The sequence below is a fragment of the Nesoenas mayeri genome (genome assembly GCF_963082525.1).
Source record: "Nesoenas mayeri genome assembly, chromosome: 8".
Classification (NCBI taxonomy): Eukaryota; Metazoa; Chordata; class Aves; order Columbiformes; family Columbidae; genus Nesoenas; species Nesoenas mayeri.
In genome coordinates this window covers 30,185,987-30,212,451 of record NC_137554.1, presented here as the reverse complement: position 1 = coordinate 30,212,451, position 26,465 = coordinate 30,185,987, and the positions used below count along the sequence as shown (strand labels likewise).

The window sequence follows — 26,465 nt, the reverse complement described above, 5'->3', positions numbered from 1 at the left end:
TTTCTTAATATTGTCTTAAACAGATACTTAAATTTTTGTATACTGTTGAATTTTCTTTGATCCTTGCATGCAAGTTGCATTTTCATGGTTGCTGTGGTTTCTGCATTGCTACTCTTGCATTTTTTCATGAATGATTGCAGAGCAATAATGGTCATTGTTATTGCTTGATACAGAGGTATTATATTTGTCTATATTGTGGAATATAAAATAAATTAAGCCAGTGTTACAACCAGAAATACTTACATCTTAAATTTGGCAGGCCTGACATTTCTGTTCCTACTGCCCACCTTGTGTACTTTAATTTAGTGGTAATTACAGTTTAGATATTTGTTTATCTAATTGCAGAAAAGCCTTTTAGATGGGCCTGTTTTACTGACCTTTTTCTTTGATCTTCCCTGTTCTTCTCTTTGACAGAATAATAGATCAATCAAGCAATGTGGAGATAGCCTCTTTTCCGATCTATAAGGTCCTGTTCTGTGTGCGTGGACAAAATGGGACTTCAGAGAGTGACTGTTTTGGATTTACAGAAAGCAGCTGTGGAACAGAAGAGTTCCAGATTCATGTTTTCTCCTGTGAGATTAAAGAGGCAGTAAGTACTAAGTGTTGTACAGTGACTGATAAAAAGAATACAAGTGGTATTTTATGAAGTTATTCCAGACCTGGAAATGGTATATAGTGCCTTGAAAATATAATAAGTTTCACAGAATGTGCATCTAGTCATACATGAACATTAGTATAGACTATTTTTTTCTTTCAGTACTTCCATAAAATTTCAAAGTTCACCATAATAGGAAGATTTAGAAAGCTTAAGTTTAAGACGAGTATTCTGTTTGTCAGGCCTCTTTTGGGTAGATTTCAGACTGAAGTTGCAGTCTAGACCTTGAGAGCTACAAAGAATCATTTTACAGTACTCTGCCCTGGATATTTTAGGAAGAACTAAGTGGTAGTCTGGGGGGAAAAGATTTTCTAGGATGGAAAAATAGAGGTCTAAAAAGAAGTCTCCTTGTTTTTTTTGACATCTGCAAGAACAAGCTGTAAGTTGTGTTGTTAAATACACAATCTGAAAAGTACATTATTCAGGTCCTTTAATTCCTAATCTTGTAATATATATTAACTTACTGAGCACTGCATGAGCCGTGAATGTGACATGAAACAGGAGATGTTGTTACTGAATTTGCTTGGTTATTGAACACCTGATCTGAATGTTGTGTGTTAAATGTGGTGTGCTTTGTGTTCAGTACAAGAGGCAAGTGACAGTAATTTTATGGCCTTCAAAACCACGTCACAATACCTGATTAAAAATACTCTTTTATTTTTGATAAAACTAATAATTCTTTTGCTTTTCTGCAGGTCAGCCGAATTTTATACAGTTTCTCAACAGCATTCAAACGTTCTTCCAAACAAGCATCTGACCATGTTAAGGACTTTGTTCTTCCTACTCCAGATAGTGATGTGTACACTTTCAGTGTTTCCTTAGAAGTCAAAGAAGATGATGGAAAAGGAAATTTTAGGTAATCTGTATGGAAAGGGAAAAGTAGAAATCTCTTTGAAAAAAGCATTTAGCATATAGCAGAACGCACAGCTGGTTTGTTGCAGTAAAATTGATTTGGTGTCTTCTCATAAGTAGACTTGTTATAAAAAGGAAGCTATTACTTTGCTTTTACAATTTTATTTTCTGTATCTTTTCTGTAAAAAGATTAAAAATCAAGATGCCTTTTTCAACTTAGTTTCTTTTAAATGTGATTTCTGGTGGGGATGCTCAAGGTAGGCCTGTGTAAATGGAAAAAATAGCAGGAAGTCTGCTAAGAAATGTAGTCAAAGCAATTTTCTTGAGTTAATACAGTCTAGTAGTTTCCCCTTTTTGATTTTTTTTTTTTTTTAATTAAGCTAATAAATTCTGAAGGTATCGATTTAGAAAATGCAAACTTCTCTAAGCATTACAGGGGACAGGGGAGCATAGTGTTCTTTGCCTGACAGTTAACTAACTACAAGATACTTTGAAATGGAAGAGAGAGCTGAAAATAAGATTTAATTCTGTGAAAATGTCCTATTTATTTTTTGCTTCATAGCCAGTATATGGCATATTTTCTATCATTTTAAAACCCAAAATAAACCTTGCACCCTTGCATTTTTGGATTCGTTTATCTGATAAAGCCTTCAGACAGTTGGCGTACTAAGTGTGAGCCTGGTGTTCTTCAGTGCCGGTTTTTTACTTGGGAATAAAGGATGATAAAGTCTCTCAAATGAGTTGAGCCACTCACATTTTAAGTGGGCTGCTACTGTCTTTTCTGTATTTAATAGTTAATGTTCTACACTGGGATAAGACACTTGTTTCTTTATTCTTTTAGCCCTGTGCCAAAGGATAGAGATAAATTATATTTCAAGCTTAAACAGGGAATTGAGAAGAAAGTGGTGATTACAGTTCAGCAACTCTCGAACAAAGAGCTGGCCATTGAAAGGTAAGACTCATAAAAATAATGCAGGTTAAGTTTTTGAAAGAACAGTATTTAATGTACTTTTCTTGGCTTTGCAAGTTATGTGTCAGAAGAAATACCACAATTACACAGAAGATGTTATTGCACAATATAATTAATTTATAGGTGCGCAGTTCAGTTTTAAATTTTTTTTGAAGTATTTTTGTGTGGGTTTGTTGGTTGGTTGGTTGGATGGTGGGTGAAAACAAGAACCAGAGGCTGTAATATTCAAACATTGTTTTTTTTCCTTTTAATTGCCTTTCTGAATGTGGTGTTAGGATACTCATGACATTCAAATGCTTTGGATTTTGCTTTCTGTTGTTTTGAAGCATTCCAAAACCACACATTTATTGCAATTCTGCGTTACCAGCATCTCACTGTTTAGCAAAAGTAACAAGGTGAGCGTGTCTGAGCTGTGTTACACCTTGGAGCATGTGAATCTGTCAGATCAATAGTGCTGGAACAAGCTGGGACTCAACCTGCTGGTCAGAAGGAGTGATCTGCTGGTGAAGGGTTCAAGACGAGTGAGATTCCTTTGTAGCTGTGCAGTGAGAGGATGCGAATGTTCATCTCTGAGTGATGGTGAAGAGCTCAGGAATGGCTGGTGAGGCCTGTTGCATTTCCTGGCAGTTAGATGAGGGATGATCCCTTTTGGACAGTATAACCCGACCTTTTGTGCAAAGTATTTGCACAAGAAGTGGACCATGCATGTGAAGACCATCAGTTAATGTGTACATTAGCAGTAGAGTCTTGTAACTACAGTAGTAGTAGGTATTGTATTAATTTAAATGAGGAAATTCTTTCTCAATAGCTTGATTTTTTTTTTAAAAATAGCAAATGCCACCAGATGGCAGTCTTATAAAAGACTAACAATAGGAGAATTCAATTTTAGCAAAAAGAGAATTAACTATAACAGGAGAATAAAGAAGAAAACCAACAACCCTCCCAAAACCTTTGAGTGTTCTCTTGACTTGCTTTGAAGCTCTTATTTCAAAAATGAAATAAAAATCTTAGGGAACATACAGCACAATTTTTTACCATCATTCTTTTTTACTATAAAACTGTGCTTTAGTACTCTATGGCTTTAAAAAAAAATCCTATTTTCAGTGTCTTTTTAATTTAAATAATTTTAGCTTCAGAATTCAGTTAATGAATGATGAACTCTTCTAAACATTTCTGAATAGCATTGGATTATTTGATTTTTGGTTTGTTTTCCTTCCCCCTTCTCCCTACAGGTAAAGCTACCTTTCTTAGAAATTAGCTTTTATTTTTGTTGTTTAGGATATTCAATTAGGATGTTATTTTTATCACCACAAGCATTGCTAATAAGTTACTTAATTGACATGACATACAAGTGTGTGTAAGTCATTTTATATACTTACCCTGCATAGCATTAAAATTCAAAACCAATGTAAAAGATCAGTTCAGGTTACTTCAGGCAGTGAGCTTCTAAGCAATTTAATGCATCTTCAAAAGTATTTCTAAGTGGAAATTATAACGCAAAAAATGTTGTTGCTAAAGAAATTTTGTCTCTGATATAAAGAGTTCAAGAATCTTTCTTCATGGTCTCAGGAGAGTGAACCTGGTATCCTGCAGAGAAACCCGGGCTCCATCCCATAATGTGCGATATCAAGTCACAGTGGTTTACAGGATTCAGAAAGGAAATTCTGTTCAGTGATTGGGGGCTTTAAGAAAGTTGTTCTGAAGAGTGAAATAGCCTTTCATTCTGAGGAATGAGAGGATTGATGCTGTTCTCAGTACAGTGGTGTTTAAATGTAGTGTGCTGCCAGTCATAGGGGAGAGTTAATACCAAGTTGTATAGGGGTAGCTTAGGCTGAAGTCTGGACTGGAGTCCTTAGAACTGCAGTACAGAATATTGGTTGGTTGCTCAGTACCACGGGAAACTTAAAGATCACATTCTCATGTTAACTTAAAACCATCAGCCGTATCCGTGGGTAGCATTGGTATTTATGTAAATGGAAATATGTATCAGTGAAGAATAATTTCAGTTCTTTTTTTGCACGTCAGAAGTGGCAAGACTGAGGCCCACAGTCTAGGCAGGTCATTCTGAATCCTGGGTGTGTGGTTCAGCCTCCTCAAATCAGAGGCTGATTGTGTTGAGATCTATTTGCATAATATCTGGCTCCTCTGCAAGTGAGGGTCCTGAACTCATCTGAACTCATTTTGCATTTTAAGCTTGGTGGGAAGAGAAGCCCCGACTCTTCTAGCAGCAGGATGCTGCCAGTGATCCTAGGCGTCTGTCTGTGAGAGGCAGGGGTTACTCGTTCCCAACTCCCACTCTTGGAAATAAACTTCCCCCACATTTTGTGTACAGCTGAGAGAAGCGCCGCAAGAGCGAGGATCTGTGAGCTGTTGTCTTTGAAAAGCACAGATCCTTTACCTGCCTCTGAACATTAGCCTTACAGTTTCCTTTAGCAGATCTACCAGAAGCTGGTGAGCCCTCTGCTGTTATAATTTATAGCCCTCTCAGAGCTATTTCTACCCCAGGAACAAAAAGCAGTAAGTCAGTCTACTGTAACATTCTGCCCGATCTCTAGTCTCACAGAAACACCTGCTTGTGTGGTTAGATGTAAGTCCTGGCATCCTAGCTACCTTGCTTGCTTTACATGGCACTGCATTATGCTATATAGATAAATGAAATTTGTGGTCTGCTGTTTTATTTACCACTTTGATTTTTAAGATTTCAGTAGTGAAGGAGATGGAGAAGGAAAAATACAATTGTGGATGTAAGTTACTGTGCAAGTGTAATGAGGTGGAAAATGAAAATCATATACCAAACACAATAGGAGCAAACTTGCTAGATGGTGTCATAATGCATATCTGAAGATTTTTACAGTTAATAGCATAATTGTAATGATATCTCTATTCATGATAGTGTGCTTGCCTGAAAGCTGGGAAACTGTTCTGTCTTCATTGCTAACATGTGAATGTTCAGAGAATCTCCTACAATTTATGTCTGCTGAAAAATCTCAGTTTTCATTTGGATTAAGTGGGTTGCCCAGATGCCAGAACTGCTTTTGTTCGGACTCGGAGAGGGTGGGAGTGTGCGGCTCTTCCTGGTGCAGTCGGAGACCTGGGGAAGGGGATGGAAGAGTTAGAGCCAGACTCTTCTGGGAGGTGCAGAGTGGTCAGATGAGAGTCAATAGACACAAGTTACTTCACTGGAAGTTCCTCTGTGAAATTAGGCCAGTTCTTGCCAATACAAAGGGAGTTGAGCATTGGAACAGGTTGCCAATTTTTTTGTATGATTGTATGAAAACATTTTTTAAAACGTATTGGGGAGAGAGTGAATTTCTTCTTGCCAGTCTCCGTCATTAATATATAGGAATTACTGGTATCTTTAAACTCAATATTCTAAGTTATCTTTAAGAATAATTGATTGTTCACAGGTCAGACAGTAATTTCTGTCATTTTCATTCTGGAAAATAATTTCGTTGTCATTTCTATAATATATATTGTGATGTTTCCTGAACGTTGCCATAACACTAGCAAAAAATTGCTAAGAAAGGTTTTCTCTAAATTAGAAGCAGTAGGTGGCTGTGCCATTATGTTCAAGAAAACACTTTTGTATTTTGAAAAGCTAATATCTGTATTTTTTTTTATTAACTTTCACAGATGCTTTGGGATGCTATTAAGCCCTGGACGAAATGTGAAGAACAGTGACATGCATTTACTAGACATGGTAATACTTAGCTTTAATAACAAGTTTAGTAAGATAAAGGTGATTTAAAAATACAAAACAAACCTCTCATCTGTCTGGTTTTGTTTGTTTTTTGTTTCTTAAATCTTGGGGTTTATATCTTCAAACTAGAAACAGACTTGTCACATACAATGGACAAAACATTTCCATTAATGTCAAAACCTGTGGCATCTGGTTTTTGTTCAATTGTTAAAGCACAGGTTAGGTTAACTGGCAGCTGGTTGTTACAATAACTAAGCTTTCTGTATTGTGTTCATCATGTTGCCTAAAAACTTAGAGCAAATTATTGGTTTTATATTTGAGGAATTGGGGAAGTGGTCTTTTTTTAGCCAGGTGCTGAAAATTTTGCCTCAGTTACCTTCACTTGAATTTAAATTCTTGCTGAGTTCCGAGTATTAACTTGTCTTCTGAAATCTTCATTTCCTATGAGTTGCTTCTAAGAGAACTACAAAATAATATACCTTTTTTGATAATAAAAATGTACTTCTATGCTGTGGATAAGAATACAACCATTTTCAAGTCAAGACGTGCTGGAGTTAAACCAGTCAGTTATTTTGTGGCTATGTAGTTATCCCAGATTTGCCTATTCGGTTTCTTTACTCATGTTGATGATTCTAGCTGTCAGTATTTAGTTCTCTTGTCAGGCTCTCTTATTTGCCTGTTTGTATCTACCACCTCATTTTTTTTCTGGTTTTATTTGCTGACACCAGTTCCAATTTTCCATTTTTATTATTTGATTATAAAATGGAATAAATTATACTGAGTTATGGAGCATAATGAATTTGCTTCTATGAATCTGTCCAATACCTTTTACTGCATGGACTGTATATTTGAATTCCTGTCTTTACTCCACCTATAATACAATTTACATTCCAAGTACATTTAATGACTGTATATAATGGCTTATTAGTTCATTTCTTGGCTGTAGCATATACATACAAATTTGTGTTTTTCTTTCAATCCTCCTTCTCCCTATTTACATCCGAAGAGCTCAGTCACTCAGTTGGTTTTGGTTTGTTTTGTTTTTTCCCCTGGATCATTTCTGTGTATCCTGTGGGACTAGTTTAATTTTCTGAAGTTTCTTGTAACTCATCCTCTCCTTACAACCATCTCAGCTGCTCAGGGAGTAGAGTGGCAGACATCCCACCATGCTTTCATACTTATAATAAGCATTGAAAAGCCGCATTGACAAACTCACTTGTCTTCAGTGTCTTATATAATGTTTCTCCTGTTCTAATGTTTCTTTGATCTTTGCCACTTCCCTATAACCTTTCTCAATCCATTATTTCACATTCTTTGTTTAGATTGTGTTCTCTAGAGTGAACACAGTCTTACCCTGAGCTCCCTAGAAATATTTGCCCTCCCCATGCTCAATCTCTGATCTCAAACCACGACTCCAATAGAATCCTGTATGTTTTTGTTCTTAGGAATCCATGGGAAAGAGTTCTGATGGGAAGGCTTATGTAATTACTGGATTGTGGAATCCTAATGCACCCATGTTTCTAGTACTTAATGAGGAAACTCCTAAAGGTAATGTAATCTAATTAGTGATTTCTTTTTTTGCCTGACCTGGGTTTGGTATATGTATTCTCTCCTGGCAATTGTGGTGCATATGTCTCAGTACGTATACCATCATGTTCCAAGAGTCCATGGCTAGGAACTTCTCTGTATAAACATGCACAATATAGAAATGCGAATCATTGTTCAGAGAACTGTGTGTTGCTGATTTGGAGATGTTAAATTATTTGGAGCTTAAATACCTGCTCCCTGGTTTTTGGGGCTTTTTTTGTCCTAAGCTGTTTTCCATCTCCTGTACTCAGAAAAGCAGTGTAAACAGTAAGCATTGCTATTCTCTTACTTTTATTTTTGAGGTGAATTGATTACAAAGAGCATTACCCTTCATCTTGGGGCAGCTGGGAGTGGTGCACTGAAATGCTTGATTATACAGCACAGTTTCTTATGGCTAGAACTTATATTCTCTGATGTGGTGTAAAAGGTTTGAACACCATGTGGAGTTTGATTCCTATCCCAAGGCAGAGCTCATGGCAGTTGTTTAAAGACATATTCAAGTATGTACAGCCAGCGTCACTGCTCTTGCTGATGGACTTTTCAAACCATGTTATTTCTAGTAGCATACAGGCAAAACTCTTGCTGTGCAGCCTGACACAGTTTCCATTTTACAATGTGACTTTGTGTGGTGTGGTTTGGTTTTGTGGTGTGGGAGGTTTTTTTTTAAATGCCCGCTTGCCTCTCTGGTCTGATAAGACAAGGGAACGTAGGGATCTGTAATGTCTGACTCTGTAATGTCATTGTGAAAGTCTGTGCATCCTGAAAGAAAGGTATCAGTTGTGATACAACATGATGGTTACTACCTATCTCTGTGATGGATGTTTCCAGAAACAGCACAACTTTTCTTGCACTGTAAACCTACAAGATACACTTGAACTGTTTCAGTCTCATCCTCTGGTCAGTTGTTGTGCATTCTCCTCTACTTGAAAAGGTTGGAGTTCTGCTTCAGTATCAGGAAGATGGAGCTATTCCAGATTAAGATTACTGATCCATGCTTTGCTTTCAAAATATGTTTTGCTGCTATGAGGACTGACTCAGAGAGTGGGACAGGGAGGGGTAAAATGTTTTGAGTCCTTTTAACTGACAGAGTATGAGCACAGACATAAAAATTGATCTGAAGTATTTCTTAGTCGTATCAGAGGATTTAGGACCAACAATGCTGTAGGAGATCCTTGACACTGATTTGCTATGCAGATATGTATTTACTCAACAGTAATTTTACACTTTTAAATGTGACCTTATCCTTTGCATGTCCCTTTTGTCTAATGGGGATTGTATATCTTAACGCTATTATCTTTGCATGATGTTTTGCTCCTGTCTTTAAAACAGAGACACATTGTTTTAAAAAGTTATCGGAATGGCATGGTACACTGTTTAATGTGTACTCTCATTCTATGCAGCAGGCATGTAGGGTGTAGATAAATAAAACTGGTTCAATAGAATCAATTATATAGAAAAGGCTTTCAATTTGAACACCAGTTTATTTCTGTCATTTACTGGTTTGAGAAATTCGAACTGTGACTAATTTTTCTGTGTGTGACTGATTTTTGTGTTTTAGATAAGCGTGTATTCATGACCGTGGCAGTGGACATGGTTGTTACTGAAATAGTAGAGCCAGTCCGGTTTTTGCTGGAGACTGTTGTGCGTGTGTATCCTGCCAATGAACGCTTCTGGTACTTCAGCAGAAAAACCTTCACAGAAACTTTTTATATGAAGTTAAAACAGGTAATGCATGTTTGGTTTTTTTTTTTTAAGAAATGTTGATGCTGGGAGCATTTGTTTTATCTGTCTTAATTTGGCCTTTATAAAAGTTAACATGGCACCTGCACCTCAGTAGTTTGTTTCTTTTAACTGTTTCTGAGATGCTTAAATGCAAAATGGCTAAGTAGCACGTATAAATGTTCAATGCCTTTGTAAACTGAATTATAGTAAGTAATAAGTCATAAATCATTAGCTTTGTGGGCTTAAACAATTTACAACCTACCTATTGAATTATCTATATTTTCATACAGTTAGACCTGTGTACAGGCATCTAGAGCAGGTCCATTTGAGTCATCAAATTGGGAAATGACTCTTTAGTTGTTCACTGTAAAATCAGCTTATTTGTAACAAAGGGAAACCCTGGCTACTGAGGTTCAAAATGTGAAATGTAAGTGGCTGTAAGAATGTAATCCATTGAAGGCAAAGGAACCTAATGCAAAGGTTTGAAAGAGTTAGGCTATTAGTATTGTTTTTTCATAGTATCTGAGAAGGTAGTTTTCTCCATGTTTTCAAAAAGAGAAGTTTGGAAAAAGATTACCTGGAGAAGTTCTGCTGCATGGAGAAGTTGCCATTTCACACCCTTGTGGTTGCCGATGAGGGTGTAAAATGAACAACGTTCTTGTCCTTCAGTGCCTCAGGGCTTTATGAAATAGGAGGCTAATGGCTTGTTGCAATGATTTATTAAATTAGCATTGTTTGTGTGATTTCTTGCTGGTGATTGTAACCTTATGAGATGTGAAAGTAGCAGTAAAGAAATAACCACTTTTAGCAAACTCTTTTCTCTGAAGTATTTCAGTTTATCAGTCTCTTGGAGTTTGGCTGTTAGTCAAGTTATGCAGACACTGCTCAATTCTGCAAAGCAGGGAAGTGGTTAAGATGAAGCTTAAGGCATAGTTGTGTATTCTGTTTACGTTAGTGTTCCCGGTCCTCTGCTTGTGTGATTAATATGCATTTATTTCTTCCTCAAGCACTGAGAGATGACATATCCATCTCATCTGATAATGTTTGTTGAGTAGTTACCTATGAAGTAGAATGCTAAATTCTGTTCTGCTTTGGTACTGGGTGAGGTACGTCGAGTGTGTATGTCTGCCCGTGACCATTGTAGGGTGATGGGCAACTGCATCCTCCTGCAGCGACTGGTGACCTGCGTTGTCCAAAGGCTTCTCTTGTGGTTCAAAAAGTGAATAGCAGAGGCTAACTGGACCGTTTGCATTGGAGTAGTGCACCATCATCTTTGTCTAATGAAACCAGAGAGCAGTGATTTAATTTTACTGAGCCTAATGTGAATATCTGAGTTGTCATCTTCCCATGAGGTGCAGTAATAGGTGTGGAAAAACAAGCTATGCTGATATTACATGGCAAAAGTGCCACTGTGCTTAACACCTAGTGAGTAAATAAATCTCATGCAATGCTGCTTCTATATTTCTTCTAGAGACTAGCATAGCAACTCAGAACTTCAGAATATCTGAGAAAATCTACTGTTATGTGCAATTGTTGAGAATATCTACATTTTAAATGTAAAGAAAATACTTTTGAAAAATACTACATTCTCTGGTTTTCGATACTTATCTATAATCAATAACCCTTGTAAATCACTTACAACTGTACCATTTCTAAGTGAGTAATATAGATACTTTCTTTTTTTCTTTCTCACCCCTTATAATATGACAAACATACACTTGCCTCCCCTCCCTGAAGAAACACATGGATTTCTTCCTGCTCTAAAATTCTGAGGAGCCGTTTGGCAAATTCTTGTGAAAGGAATGCTTTTAGTCCTTGTAGTCTTTCTGGAAGATTAGGTCCTGATTCTGGATGACAGGATCTCTCTGGGTGACCTGTAGCAAGTCTTTATTTAGCCAGTTACCAGCTGGACACTTTGAACTGCAATAGCTGTTCCTGCCGGTACTTCTGAAAGACACTGCACCTCAGGGCACGCTTCCTCCATGGAAAAACATTACTGAGGTGCAGTCAGATATGAGGAAGGACATAAATGCAGTTGCTGTATGATTTAGGATTGTTCTGTCTGTCTGTCGTCTGTCTATCGTCTGTCTGTCTGTCTATCTATCTATATCTATCTATATCTATCTATATCTATCTATATCTATCTATATCTATCTATCTATCTATCTATCTATCTATCTATCTATCTATCTATCTATCTCACTGCGTTACCCATGCACATTTTCATCGTTAGAACACGATCCTTGTAAAGGTGGATTTCTGTAGATGGTAAATTCATGCTTCAGAAAAAAAAACAAATGATCAAATTATTAGTGTTATTTGCAGTTAACCAGAGCACATACAAGGAGCTGAAGACCCATAATTCTTGTAACATACAATAAAATCCATAGTATCTCATGCCTTACTCCCTCAAAAATAAAAGCTATAGTGATGGTTAATAATATTAGTGGCATCAATACTTGATTGATTTAATCAATTACTTTGTAATTACTTGATAGTGGTGTTCTGTGAGAATAAACCAAGGATAACGGCTCTAATATTGTCCTGCTAAACGTTACAAAATGCACCATATTTACGCTACACCCCGAAGTTCATAAAGCTGACTTCATGAGAAATTTAGTCAGCAAAATTGGCTGGTAATTGGAGCCACTGCTTCCAAGGAGTATTGGCTTTAAAGGAAGCAGAGCTGAATGATTAATCTAAGTTTTCTAAGTGTAAGATAATGTATATTGTGTCAGTCCAAGCAATCCCTATTTGAGCTACCCATCTGCGTAACTTCACCAGTTTGTTGAAGTTGCAAGTGCTGGTCAGCAGTTCACGTGCATCTCCAGCGAAGATGTTGTGGAGTCTTCCAACTTTATCATAATTTTGTTTTTTAAACAAATTGAATGTTCTCTAACTGAAATGGTGTTCTCTTTCATGGTTAATTTGATGGTTTTAATATGTTCAAAAAATTACCTTATTTAAACTCATTAGGCATGATGCACAGAGAACAAAATAGCATAACATTTTGGTCTGGTTCATTTAATACAATCATTAATTTGTAGTTTTATACAATTCTCTACAAATAGATTAATCACTGCATGTTGCTGTATAATAATTGCGTTCAGAACTGTAACTTGAAAGAGAAACTAATACTTTTATTTTAAAATTTGCAATCTTGTATCCAGTGCTTAAAGTATAAATAACTGACTTCTTTTTCATGTGAAAGTCCATTGAATGTGAAAATCTTAGGTTGAACTCTGAATTTTCCAGTCTGAAGTAAAAAGAAAACAAACCATTTCCCCCTGGCCCCCAGCATTTCAGGTGGTTTGCCTTGAAAGTTACCAAATTCCTAGAGAGACAGATTTGGAATAAAAACTGCTTTCTCAAAACAAAATTATTTCCCCTGAAAATATTCCGACCTCATATCTCTCTCTGTATAGATATAGGTATAGATATAGTTACAGACACCACACTCAAATTTCCAAATTAATGGAACTGTTAGGTTGACAGGTGTTCATAATTTGTACATGTGCACACACAGAGACACAACCACACACATACATATAAAAGTAAAAAATAAATAAAACTTAGGTTACAAACACAGGATTTACAGCTAGGTGCAGCCAACACATTTCTCCTTTGAACAGAGTATATTACAAATTGTAATCACTGGATGAAAGATACATTTTTCTGTTTTTTGAGGGGTTTTTTTGTGACTAAAACACTACAAGGAATTTTTCACTATTAAAGGCTTTCAAAAAGCATGAGAGATTTTTCCTTCTTTAGTCTTGTCTTTACCTACGAAGAACTCTTACCCTTAGACTCCCCCTCCCTCCCCAGGCGTTTGATTCCTGTTTCTGTGATGTTGGTTACTTCAATATTTTTCCTCTTTTAATGTGGTTTCTCTTTGACCTCATCTCACTGTAGCTGTTTAACTTGGAAAGCTTTTTTTATCATCATCCTGAACAATACTTAAAATGGTGGTTAAGAGACAGCTTTGGAAAGAATGCAGTTTTATTTACATTTTTTACCTATAAAACTGAAGGAGAAACAGAGCTGTCAATTACTGCCAGTTTACATGTGCCATTGCAAAAAAATCTGCAAGGGTCTTGTCCAAACTATTGTTCAGCTTCAATGGGAGATTCGTTTGTATGCGCTTGGGCTTGGGTTTGGCATCCTATTAGAACTGTATTTATCAACAGTGGGGACCTAATACAGAGACATATTTTGTTTTAGTCTGAAGGAAAAAGCCACACAAGTGCTGGAGATGCAATTTATGAAGTTGTCAGTCTTCAAAGAGAATCTGCAAGAGAGGAAGAACTGCTCAGCCCAACAAGTGGAGGAGGGCCCATGTCATCCCAGGAGGATGAGGCAGAAGAAGGTAAGAATAAATGAGCATTATAGTTCCCATAGATAGCACTGATATATTTCTGCTCTTAATTTACTAATTTAATTCTTCCTGTTTCTGTCTATTAGAAATGCAGCTGTTTTGCACAAAAAGATCGCACATAATTTTCTACTAGCCGTAGTTCTTGAATAATGACATTTTTACCAAGCCATTATTTGGAGTTCTTCCAGTAGCAGCAGCAGGCAGCTCATGTCTGTTTGTCCGCGTGCTTCAAAATGTGTTACTGATGCACTCGGGCTCTACCTACAAAATAGAAAAGCTTTTCCAGAGGGACGTTCTTCTGATCAGAAGCCATTTCCCTTGAATGTGCTGCTGTAGGACAGCACTGACATGACAGGCTTTCAATGCCTGTTGGGAAAGAAAAGCAAAAAACAGACTTGTATAGGGAATTCCTCCACCCCCAAAGTGTCCGCTTAGCATGCAATTCATTTTCCCTCATTTATATCTAGGACTTATCAAAGTATTTCCTGGTTCAGTTGGGGACTGTGGCTGTTCATGGACCCAGCGGATTTGCCCACCTGTTCCAAAGCAGACAGTACCTCAGTGCCTTTCCCACTGGAGGTTCTTGTTTGGCTTTTTTTTGGTTGTTTTTTTTAAGTTCCCTGGTATACTTTTGTTTCTATACTCTGAGGGTTGGCCCACAGCCTTCAAAATAGGCTTTCTATGTGCCATTTTGGATTTGGATATATGACCTACCAGAGCTTCTGATAGTTTCACAAAGTTATTCTTCAGATTTCTGGTACTTTTCTGTCAATACTGTAAAACGTCTCACTACAGCGGAAAAATTCCTTCTTGATTCTTACTTATAGGTAAGTATTTGTATATTGGTTAGTGCAATGCGAATCAGAACACAATGATTGACAGAGTCAGGAGCAGACAGGTATGGTTACATGGTTATTCCAGTTACAAACAAAAAGCCCCACGCAGCCCAGGTGACACCGGGCTCACCAAACCTACCCCCAAGTGCTCTTTGAACTGAAAACCTCCTCCTGATTCCTGGGAGGGAGCAGGATGGACGTTGACTGTCACCGTCATTCCCTCCTTTGTAAAAATGCTGTCTTCTCTAAAGCAGCTTTTATATTTAATTGGTATTTGGGATCGCTCTACTGTTTGTAGCAAGAATTATTTCAGAGTTGACCTTTGGATCTCGTGGTTCAGCGTAGCGTCGCTCAACGTCTGTGGATGTTCTTCTCCCTCCCAGATGTTTGAGTTGTGTAGGTGGAATGTTTTCTGGGGCTTGTTTGATAGGAGAGGGTTTAAGTAATTACTTCAATACTTTCAGGTTTTTTTAAATATTGCCTCTTACTGGGAAGAGTAAAGCATTGTTCCAGAATCTGATCAATGTAGCACAATTAGTAATAATGTGGATATTGTCCTCTTGGTACTATTATAGAATGGCTTCATTTCACCATGGAGTACAAGTATTCCATGGAGATATGAACCAAAGTTTAACTTTGGTTTAGCTTCCTAAGGCTACTTTCGATATTTTAAATGTAGATGACTTCCTAAGAGAAGACATTAAAAATACCATGATGTGAGTCTGTTCTCATGGAAACTGCATTTAGAGTTATCTGCCTAGAAGTTATCTATCCTAGTGGATCTGCAGGTTAAATGAGTCATTTGCAGCTGTTCTAAATAAATCTCTTCATTCTTTGTCTTTCTTTTTCTTTTCAGGGTACTAATTATGATGATGGGGGGGGAAAAAAGCCTGAGTTTACAATATCTTGTCTTAGCCTTGGAAGAAGACTTTTCTTTAATGCTAAGGGTGGTAGCTACCTGGCCATTTAGACCTTGTTTTAATTCCCTGTGCAACCTGACTGGGGCAGATGGGCATTATAAATTATAAGGACTTTACTATTTCATAGGCCAGAGGCTGGTGTTCCTATTGCAGATATTGGGGATTATTATCTGTTCTCTTTTTCCATGCATCCTCATGCACATGCTGCATGCCCACAGAATGTCAGTTAATGTCCTTCCGGAGCGCTGGGCCTTGCAGCTCATGTGTCTGAGCGCGCCGGCCTCATTTGCACCTGACCTGGCTGCTGCGTGTCTGTGTGTGCACAGCTCAGTGCCATCGCTGCTGTCATCAGTGTGTAATAAAGACGTTCACAAGCAGGCATGTTTTTCAGTATTCTCGTTCTTTGTGTTTTAATGAAAGGCCAAGCATGGTTCCCTCTTGCCAATAATGATTTAAAATAATCACTATATTGGTGTTAGGCATAGTCCGTTTCAAATGTGCAGCAACTACATATAGAAAATTGAGATAATATGTTCCCTAAATGACATTCTTAGCTTCTAGTGTTATTTTCTCATTTTAGCTTTACTTTTCATCTGAGCAGATATATTAAAAAATAAAGATCTTTGCTAAGGTTGTGCAGTAGCTACTTAGAGAGCTTTCAGATCAACCTCAGGGTTTTTTTTAATTATTGTAATAGGTATTTCTGGCAACCCAGTCATCTAAGGTCCCTTCTTTGGAGGTAATAATTTAAAAAATATAATGAATATTAACGATTTCTTGTCAAAACCTAGAATGTATACTCCTTGATAAGAAGTTTTCTATTAAATGCAGAATATCATTTAAAAATATTGAGAAGCGTAATGAGGAAATTCTTATAGTTTCTGGAAAGGTTTCAAACAAAAGAGATTTAAGAATCAATTTTTATCAATAAGCAGAAAAGTACACTATTAATATTTAATTTTGAGTAGAACCTTGTAACAAGGTGCAGAGCACAACTGGTTGAACTGATCTTTCTTCTTTTTGGAGCATTATGTATAAGTGAGAAGAGGTACAGAAGCGATAGTTTGTATATTGCAGTACTCAAAAGAGACAAAGCTGCTCAGAGGATTTGTCCTGTAGCGCCATTCCAGTGCAGGGTGAAGCGTCTGGCTGCATGTGTGAGCCCGAGGACTGGAGAACATTGCGTTCCAGCAGAAGCATTCACAAGGAGAACGTGATCCTAGGAACAAGGAATGGAGAAGGGGAGGAATAGGTTGGCTTCTTTCAGCAGCAGCGCTTGCCTAAGCCATACATGGAATTATAACTTTTCTTTGGCTCTAATATTGTAATTTTTTCAAGCTATAGTATTTCAGGAGAATACTAAATAACTCTATTTGAGTTTCTTCTTGAATCAAAATAATGTTAGGAGGTTAACAATCACTGTAAGTGGGAGCAATTCTGTTTAAAACCAGAAAATAGTCTTTAAACTCATTCTAACTGAGTTGAAGATTTTTTTGCTGAGGCTTTATGTGGTCCCAAGTGTCTGGTCACTGGCTCTTGTTCCAAGCCATGAATTGCACACAGAGTCAACACGGGATGTGGAGCAGACACCCTGAAATGGGTAGTTCATGACAGGTAAAACAAGAAGTTTCTGCGCCTGAGTTGCCGCTTGCCTCTAGAACCCTCTCAGGTGACTTCAGGAATGCAGTGGTGGTTGCTTTGTGTCTTTTACTTACTGCAGCAACAGATTTCTTAATGGTTTAGATACTCCTTTTCTCCCAGCTGAGCACTGAGCAGGGATGTTGTCAACAGCATAGTGGGTACTGATCCATAAACGGTGGACTTAAACCAGAAAGAAGCCTATCGAAATGACTTTGGTGTTTAGTTATTGGCCTTTAATAAGAAGACATTCTTACAAGTAGGAAGTTGTAGAGGTAAGAATGGGCAGCAAAAGAGAATAAATAACAAACTTAAGAGGGTAAAGCTTTATCTCTGTGTTCTCTCAGCTGCCTTAACTCTAAGGAAGAAAAGAGACCTTTTACAATAGAAAAATTAATGGGAGAGGTATGGAAATTCAGCATGAAGATGGTGAAATTTGACAATGAAAATAGAAGTGAGAGGATAAAGGACCCTGAAAGCTTGAAAGAAATCTGAGTGTGATGTATTATTGGACAGCACAAAAAGATGGTGCGTACAGTAGATAAGGAGTGGGCAATACTGAATGATCGGAGATGATCAGCCAGACTAAATTAGGATCCTGTGTTAAACCTTGTGGGCGGGTAGAGGCTGTTTTCAGGATTCAAAAAAGCAAAGGAGTAAAGGAAGTGGGGGTTTAGGAGTCAATAGAGCTATTAAGAGTATTTTCTGATAAAATAAGGGTTTACAATGAAGGATAGTGTGAACGAATGAGGATGGCTGAGTGACAAGAATGACATTAGTAGTGTGGAAATAGCCAACTCTGCATTTTTATCCAACTTAAAAAGAGCTGTACGTAATTCATAGGAACTGCTTGTTATATTAATGCAATACAGAGTGTTGTGGTAGGTCCTAAACAAGATCAGTTAAATCTGCATTGGAGTCTTTCTGCTTTCTCCATGAAAATGAACTAAAACTTTATATATTCCTAAATTCATGAGGTCATTTGGCTAGTCACTCTCTTCAGACACAATCTCCCTGCTGCAGTTCCAGAAGAGATGAGTTTTAAACTACAAACGCTTCTGAAGAATACAGATCTATAGCTTCCAAATGAAAAGGAAATATTCCTGATGAGCCTGATGTCATTTTATGGGCTCTACTATCCATTCTCTTGCATTGGATTAATTTCATGCCTTACAAGTTAACTTTTGTTACCAAAAATCAGAAGCATAGCATAAATGCACTCAGTTGACTTCTGCAGCTACTATTATGCTGCCAGAAAGAATATGATGCCTTCCTGAAAAAAAACCCACTGAGTGCAGAAGACTGTGGTTTTTTAATATGCCCTAGATAGGGCGGTTCTTGTTGATAGTTACTATCATATTTAATTTTTTTCATGCAAGTATGGCCTTTTTGTTAAAAGGCAAGTATTCAAAGTGTTTTGAATGCGAAGCACTTCTGTGGATTACAAAAGTATTGAATCAAAGCGCAGGGTTGTAAATTAAATAGAAAACTGGGGAATTTGAAGGTCGTTTCTGTTGCAGGTGTACAGGGAGCTGGAAGCGCAGGGAAGGTCACCGGGCTGGGGCTCACGTTCCTTCCTGTCCTGTCACCCGGGCTGCTGGGGGAGGTCACTTGTGCAGCGGGTTTGCAGGCTGGCCCTCCAGAAATGGGTGTGATGACTCTGAGCTGTTTCATTCCCCTTTTCCTCCCCACAGGCGCTGCTGGAAGGTGCCTCTGGGCACACGCTGTGGGTACAGATTCTTGCTTTGATGAAATCTGTTGCTCACACTGACTCTGTGAAGTTCAAGGCAAAATATAATTCCATTATTCTGGCCTGAGTTCATGGATGCTCCAGGGAAATCTTTCAACGACTTTTTGCAGGATTATGGGAAAAATTACTTTCAAATTAAGGGAGTTTTTAGTTCCTTGGGTACATAGGGTGAAATCTGTTTCTTGGATTTCAATCCTCTTTTTGTAGTATATGTAAAATCACTTCAGATTGTGGTACAAAATAGGCATTTTTCAGTAATAAATGAGCATTAAATGGTGTTTGCATCTTGTCTAGAAGCAATTGCAGATTATTTTGAATGTTTTCAATGCTGTATTTTAATAGTGGCTGTCTTTTCCTTGTCTGCCTATAAACAGTATGGTTGTTTGAAAAGAACTGGGAAAGGGATTTGCCATCCTGTTGGTTTACATAGAAATTACAACTTCCTATTGCCGGAAGATCTTTTCAGTTTTCTCTCATGAGTGCCACAGTTTTGTGTGGCCTCAAGCTGCCACTACGCTCATATAACTTCACATTTCATATCATTTAAAGAATTGCCTTATTTAACCACCTTCATATAAAGGTAATAAAAAAGACTCTTCTCAACAAACAGTTCCCCTGACTTTTTACTAATAATCGTTCACCTCAAAGTGAGATTCTTGCCTTTTTAGTTTTGGCCATTAGCCTTCTAGTGTTTTGTTAAGTCGAAGGATTTTATAATCAAAGTGACTTGACAGTTCTAGTAAATTCCAGGCAATATATAATTTTAATGCGTTTATAATGTTGATTTTTTTAAAAATTTGGTTATATCAAATATTGGCAGTAGATAATAACCTCCAGATTTGTAAATTGCTAAGAGGCAATAAAGAATTTCATTGCCTTAGGATTGTGACAGCATCTCAAATTAGCTTTTCTTGCCTGTTCTCGAAGGTGTCAGTTTTCAGAGAGCACAGTGCATGTGAAAGATGTTTATATTTACGAGAAAGCCTCCCCTGAGCAGCATTGAGTTGGCTTTGTCATCTGTGTGGGAGCAAAACTACCGAACTCAAGTGATAATTTTTCTCCATTTTTTATTCAGCTTTAAGCATTTGTACATCAGCTTTAGAGATGTCACAGTGGTCGCTTGTGTGGTCACTGCTCCTGGGTAGAACCACCTCTTTGCGCATCTTTCCACACTCAGATTGGGACGCACCATTAAGGTTTATTTTTGTGATTTTTTTTGTTTTAATGGTTCTTGTTTAAAATGACAGCAATGCCCGTGTAGAAGCTATATGACACAGAACCAAGAGATGACGTTAAATGCAGAAATGTTTGGTAGTATTAAAAAGTTCATTTGACTAGCCATTCCACACAACCAGCAGAATTGTTTCCAAGCAGAAGCACGAGTCCTTTGAGAGATTTTGCACAGACTTCTTTATACTGTGTATGAAAACCTTGATTGTACGCAGTGAGCGAAAGACAGACACCATCCAGTCCCATGCTGTTCCACCTCTTTCAGTGTTTAGCCAATGTAGGGTTTTTTTGGGATCCACATTTTTCAGTTACATAGAGAAGCAACTAAATTTGCAAGGTAATCAAAATGTTAAGATTCGTCAGCATTAGGTTTTGCTCGAATGATTTTAAGTGTATCTTATAATTCATAAAAAGGAATTAAAAAGAATACTATTTTTTGTCTATTATTGGCTTGCTCTTAGTGAAGAATTCAGGTATCTTTCTTTTTTGTTTTTACTCTCTTTGGATGTACTTCAGTCACTGCCAAATTAATTTTTCTGCAAGTTAATTATATAACTTAAACAGGAGGTTCTTGTGAGCAGAATTCAATGCATGTATTTTTTGTTCATACTCATAAACCCATACTTTTTGACTCTTGATTATTGCTCTTCGCTCTAAATTAGAAAATATACTGAGGATTGTAATTTCATAAACATATCGTTTGGAAGGCATTCGGAAATCTTTTTCTCTTCATGAAAACATTTTGTAATGCAGCGAAAAGTTCCACCTTTCTGAAAATCTGCCTAATTTAATACTAGAATGAATTTCCTAACAAACTTTGTTTCACTCCTCTCTTTCCCAGCAGAGCTGCAGTTCATGCCCTATAATTTCCTGTTACCTTATAAAGGGAAACTTGCTTTTTTTGTGTCCCTTCTCCCGCTCCTCTTTTATCTGCTAAGTATGGAGTGATTCCATGTCAGGAACATTTATATCTTATTGCCCTGATAATACGCCGCCAACCTCAGCTCCCCCTTCATTTTTGTTCTTCTCCTACAGAAAAATCAACCTTCACATTTTGAAGTATTCCGATTCCATTCCCCCCTATCTTCATGACCTGATTTCCTTCTCCTTCAGGATGCTCCAACTATATTATTTTTCAGTTCCACCTACTCTTTATTTCACTTGTAACAGCTTCTCAATTAAAGCCCGTCAAAATCCTTTTTTCTTCTTCACATCAGTGCTCAAATCCCACCTGTTCATTTCTATCCGCTATATTCATGCATTTCTACTCATTTTAGGGTTTACTTCACTTATTTACTTTTATGCTTGAAGTCTCTGAACGAACAGTATTGTATTCTGCCTTATTTGCCTTTTTTGTTAACTGAGAAATGAGTTTCACTTCCAAGGTATTGCCTTATTTCAGGTGATCTAGTAGATTTCTCTAAGGAGAGCTGCATCTATTGGAAAAGTAGCTCTGGCTGTATAATTGGTATTAAATGTGAATGATGGGAGTATGGTTTAAACTAACATTTTTAAAGTAAGATGCAAAAAAAAGGCTCATTCAAAAAAACCCCAGCACAAGCAAACAAATAGCCCAATACCCCCTAACTACAAAAAACCCCTTTCACTGTACAAACAACAAAATTAAAACATTGAAGCATATTTAATACCCCAATTTTTGTTGGCATGAGTAGGAGTTCTTAAGTAGAACCTATTTTGTCAAGAGAAATGGAAACCATCAATAAACATAGTTGTTTTATTTTGTTCAAAAGAGTCTATTAAGTACGTGGTCGGAGAGAGGAACTTCTGTGCTATCTGACTTCCAAGTTGGTTTCTCACAGTATTTCGTTACCATCTTGTTACCACAATTTGTCAGTGGTGCTGTAAATACTGGAGTTATTCTCTAAGGGTTCTCTGTGGTCTCTATTTGTGAGCTAGAAAACGTTGTACTGTCAAAATAAATGAGGGGGGAGAAGAGGCCAGGATTTTCCCTCTGTGTATGTATGTTTGGTTTGTTTTTTTCTGTGGGGTATTTGCTTATAATCGTTACTTTGTGCATAATTCTTTTGGTTTGAACATTTGATGCCAGCTGGAGGAAAACACCAGATATAAGCGGAGAATGTGTCCTTTGAGGAAAGAAGCAGAGGTTTTTAGGGAAGAAAGAATAAAGATTTTTTTGGAAGTGAGATGTGTTAAAATTGTTTTCCGTGTCAACTCTGCTTAGGAGGTAACTGGCATAAATTGCAGGTCGAAATAAGTGGGTTCAAACAGAGAAATAAGGTCCAAGAGTAGAAGTAACAAAGTCCTTGGGATGAACTGCTGAGGGAGGTGAGTAGAGGTTTGTAGGGTTGGGTTAGACAAATATCTGCAGGGGACTTTATGATCAAGATCTATGTTCTCTTTAGTCAAGCTCAGAAGGTAAGAACTTGGACAGCCTAGGGGAGATGTCTCGTCAGGCTCGTCTTAATCACTCTGCTGCTGTCTTGGGAGGCAGTCGCAGCCTCCCATGGTTTTGCAGCGCTCAGATGTGAGCAGCGGTTTCACTGCGCAGGGTGCTCTTCCGTGGCACTTCAGCAGGTACAAATACTTCACAGGAAAAAACAAGCAAAATCCCCAACCCAAACTAACCTTCTTACCATTTCATATCCAAGGTAATTATTGTAATTCTGAAAGTTTTCCACTAAAAAGACTGAAAGATCAGAGGTGCCTCTGCTGCATGGAAGATGGGCCACTTTGGGAAGCATTTTTCAGATTACTGATTACTAAGAATAATGAGCTACAGTTTATTTTGCTCAAAGTGCTGCTAAAGCACTGAGGAGAGAGGTCTTTCACACCAGTCATACTTGTGCAGGTTGGAGTCTGCTTTTTATAGGAGGAGGGGAAAATTATTAATATAATTGATCCTAGTCAACAGAATATTGTTCCATAATAAATGTTACTGCTGGGCCACTTCAAGTACAACTCTTTGTGCCCTATTCTGAATAGTCTGCTTGTATAATGTATAATTTATGTAATTAGTGTTTCTAAATGGAATAGGCACAAAATTATATAAATCAAATAGGTTTTTTTTGTTTGTTCTTGAGTATCCCTACAGATTTTTGAAAGAAACCACTTTTTACACATGTTTATGTTTGTCTATAGGTATACTAACAAAGCAGACTATATGCAAAATCTGTCATGCAGAAATCCTCCCTGAACCCAAGTGATATGTGTACAGGCTTCCATGTTTATCTCATGCAAATAGCAAATGTCCAAAAGAAGAAAAGCAAATGTCCTGAGGCCTGAAGGAAGTTCCACATCAGTCTCACCTCAGTCTGTGGGACCAATTATGGAGCAAATACTCCCCAAAGTAGTTGCTAAACATATGAAGGGCAAATAAGGTAACTGGGAACAGCCAGCATAGATTTATGAGGGGCAGATCATTGTAACCAACCTCATTACTTTCTGTGACGATATCACCAGTGCTGTGGACAAGGGACAGGCAGTGGATGCTGTGTACCTTGATTTCATCAGGGACTCCAGCACTGTGTCCTGTAGTGACTTTATCATTCAATCAATGAGATAGGGACTGGATAAGTGACAAATAATGTGGTTGGAAGGCTGGCTGGACTGCTGGGATGAAAGAATCAATCAACGGTGCACAGTCCAGCTGGCAGCCAGCAAGTAGGGGGATCTTTCAGGGATCAGTGTTGGGGTCAGTGCTGCTTAATGTCTTAATTAATCACCTGTGTGATGGGTCCTAGTGCACCCTCAGCACGATTGTGGGGGAGTATTCGGTAATGCTGGAGGACCTGGGCAGGCTGCAGAAACCACTGGCAGGAACCTTGTGGAATTCAAAGGCAAGTGCAAAGTCCCGTATCTGCAATAGAATAACTCCATGTGACAAGACAGGCTGGACACTAACCAGACAAAAAGCGACTTTTGCAGAAAAGCACCTTCTCAGAGGTGCACAGTAACAGGCTAGAGGTCACAGACACAAGTTGGAACCTACGAAATGATGGTTAGATAAGGACATTTTTGGTGGGTTAGTTGGTTTGTTTGCTTTTAAACCATGAGCGTGGTCAAGTAGTGGAATGGCTTGTCCAGAGAGATTCTACAATCTCCTTTCTTGAAGGTGTTCAAGACTACCCTCCCACTCAGGTCCCCAATGAGCTGATCTCACTGGAGCTGCTTGGAACAGGAGGTTGGGCTGGACAATCTCCAGAGGTCTCTTCCAGCCCAAAGTATTCTGTGATTCCATGTGGATGCCAAGCAGAGCAATTCTTGCTGTGCAAGTGTGATCCTTCAGGCTTTAAACAGAGCCTCTGAATTCAGTGAATTGGTTCCATAAAGCACCCACAAAGTGAGGTTTTTGTGAATCATATTGTCAATCACCAAACAAATAAACAAAAATCTGAGAAACTTAGTGTTATCTGTAAGTATTCTTAAAGGCCTAAATGCACATATTTACAGCCCAGCCCCTCAGGTTTACTCCCTCGAGACATCTCCTGTCCTTCTCCCATTCTGATGAGGAAGTTTTGTCCATTTGACAGGTTCCAAGAGGCCAGGGCAAGTAAAAGAGCAAGGGAGAAGTACACAATACATTTAGGGATCTGTGGCATTCCCTGCAGAAAAAGGGGAATAAAATTATCCTCTGGCTAATGCTGCTGGTTTATAGATGCTATAGAATGTGGAAGAAAAATGTATAAAAGTGCACCTCAGAGGAGAACATCTACGGTTAAACATCCCTCCTCCTTTTTTTTGGACCCCCCCCTTAATCTGTACCTAAGTGCTTAGTGTTAGAACATGCAAATAGTCTTTAGAGTGGAAGCAGAGATTTTTAAAGCTGTTTATTCTCTCTCCTTTATTCTATTTTAAAGTTTGACGTTAGCGTCTTTTGAAAGGGAACATATGGCACTTCTAATTAAGGCTTGTGATTTTCTGACATATAACTGAATAATACATTCCAAATACTGTTAAGCCTTCTAGATGAAAGAATTTTTAGGGCTGAAGCACTGTAGCTTTGTGATATGTCTTGTTGGAATATGTATGCTATGTAACACTGATCTCCTTAAGAACTTCGAAGAATTCTGCATAGAATACCAGCACAGTGAGAAAAGAAGGGGTTTGTTTCTATTTTGCCTGGTGTTTGTGTTCCCTGGCAAGCTCAGGTTTGGCTCAGATAACAACTAGTGCGCTTTGTTCCTGGAAGTTTTCCGTGTAGCTTCATTTTTAAATGTTTTGCTCTGCTTGGGGATTTGTTTTATTCATCTTTATCAGATTTTATTTCAGATTGCAGGATTTGTTTGTGTCTGTTTTCACCAGTAGCTCTTGCAGAGATGCACTAGAACTCTTCAGCCTCCCCAAAGTAGTTCAAAACTCTCTTTTCAGAATTTTATCTAAAGTGAATAGCCTTGCTTTACTGTGAATGTGTGAAACCCATCTGAAGTTCTGGTTGGTGACAAATTTCTGGTGTGAGCCAGGTTTCTTGAGATTCCTGCTGTGTACCAGCACCATTAATAGGGACCAGTGTGTCTCTGGATGGCAAATGTACTCAGTTGAGAGAAGATTTCACAAACTTCTGTTCCTTGTTCGCACAGGAAGTTGAAGGGCTGCATTTATAATGCATCTTTTTGATCCAGTCAGGCAAATCAGGAGAGGACAGACTTGTAAAAACATGATGCATTTAATTTTTTAACTGAAGTTGTGGGGCTTTGGTTGGTTGGTTGGTTGGTTTGTTTTGGTTTTTCAGTTATTACTGGGCCTGGCTGGTGAATGAGGAGATTTGCCTTTACAATCTTTTTTGGTAATTTTAAAATGAAAGGAAAATTAAGTCTTCAAATATATTTCTCCCACTGGAACTTAATGGATTCCTTTGGTTACTGCGAAACCTTTTACAGTGAGATCAAATTTTAGTTACAGTGATAATGTATGCAAAAGTTGGAAAACCTTAAAATCAAGTTCCCTGTAGACTTATAAGTGGATTTTTTTTTTTAATTATAAGGGGAAGTGTTTAAACGCATGTTGGGCTTGTATTTTGAGGCCTGTAAAGCTGTACAAAGAGGTTCCAAGCTAAAGGGTTTCACGAATCTAATGTTCAGCTTGAAATACATAGGGGTTTCTGATATCCTTATCTCAGGACAGCATTTAGCTGTTAATTGTCTTTGGCATACAGCGTATGCTGTCTTTGTCCTCCTGATTCATTGCGAAATTCAAGCACTGATGATATTTTTACTAATGACTTGTATTTGGCAATTGCTGAAATTGTAAAT

General features: G+C 37.9%; 1 protein-coding gene across 1 annotated transcript in view; it reads left to right on the top strand.

Moving 5' to 3' along the window:
• Positions 1-26,465, top strand: part of RABGAP1L (RAB GTPase activating protein 1 like) — a gene marked incomplete at its 5' end in the record, with an annotated part of 208,595 nt that overhangs the window by 4,471 nt on the left and 177,659 nt on the right. Inside the window, 7 exons of the mRNA XM_080348482.1 lie at positions 415-589; positions 1,351-1,511; positions 2,349-2,459; positions 6,111-6,177; positions 7,623-7,725; positions 9,323-9,489; positions 13,708-13,852. Coding sequence (XP_080204608.1) covers positions 415-589; positions 1,351-1,511; positions 2,349-2,459; positions 6,111-6,177; positions 7,623-7,725; positions 9,323-9,489; positions 13,708-13,852 — 929 coding nt within the window. The remainder of the gene's footprint in view (positions 1-414; positions 590-1,350; positions 1,512-2,348; positions 2,460-6,110; positions 6,178-7,622; positions 7,726-9,322; positions 9,490-13,707; positions 13,853-26,465) is intronic.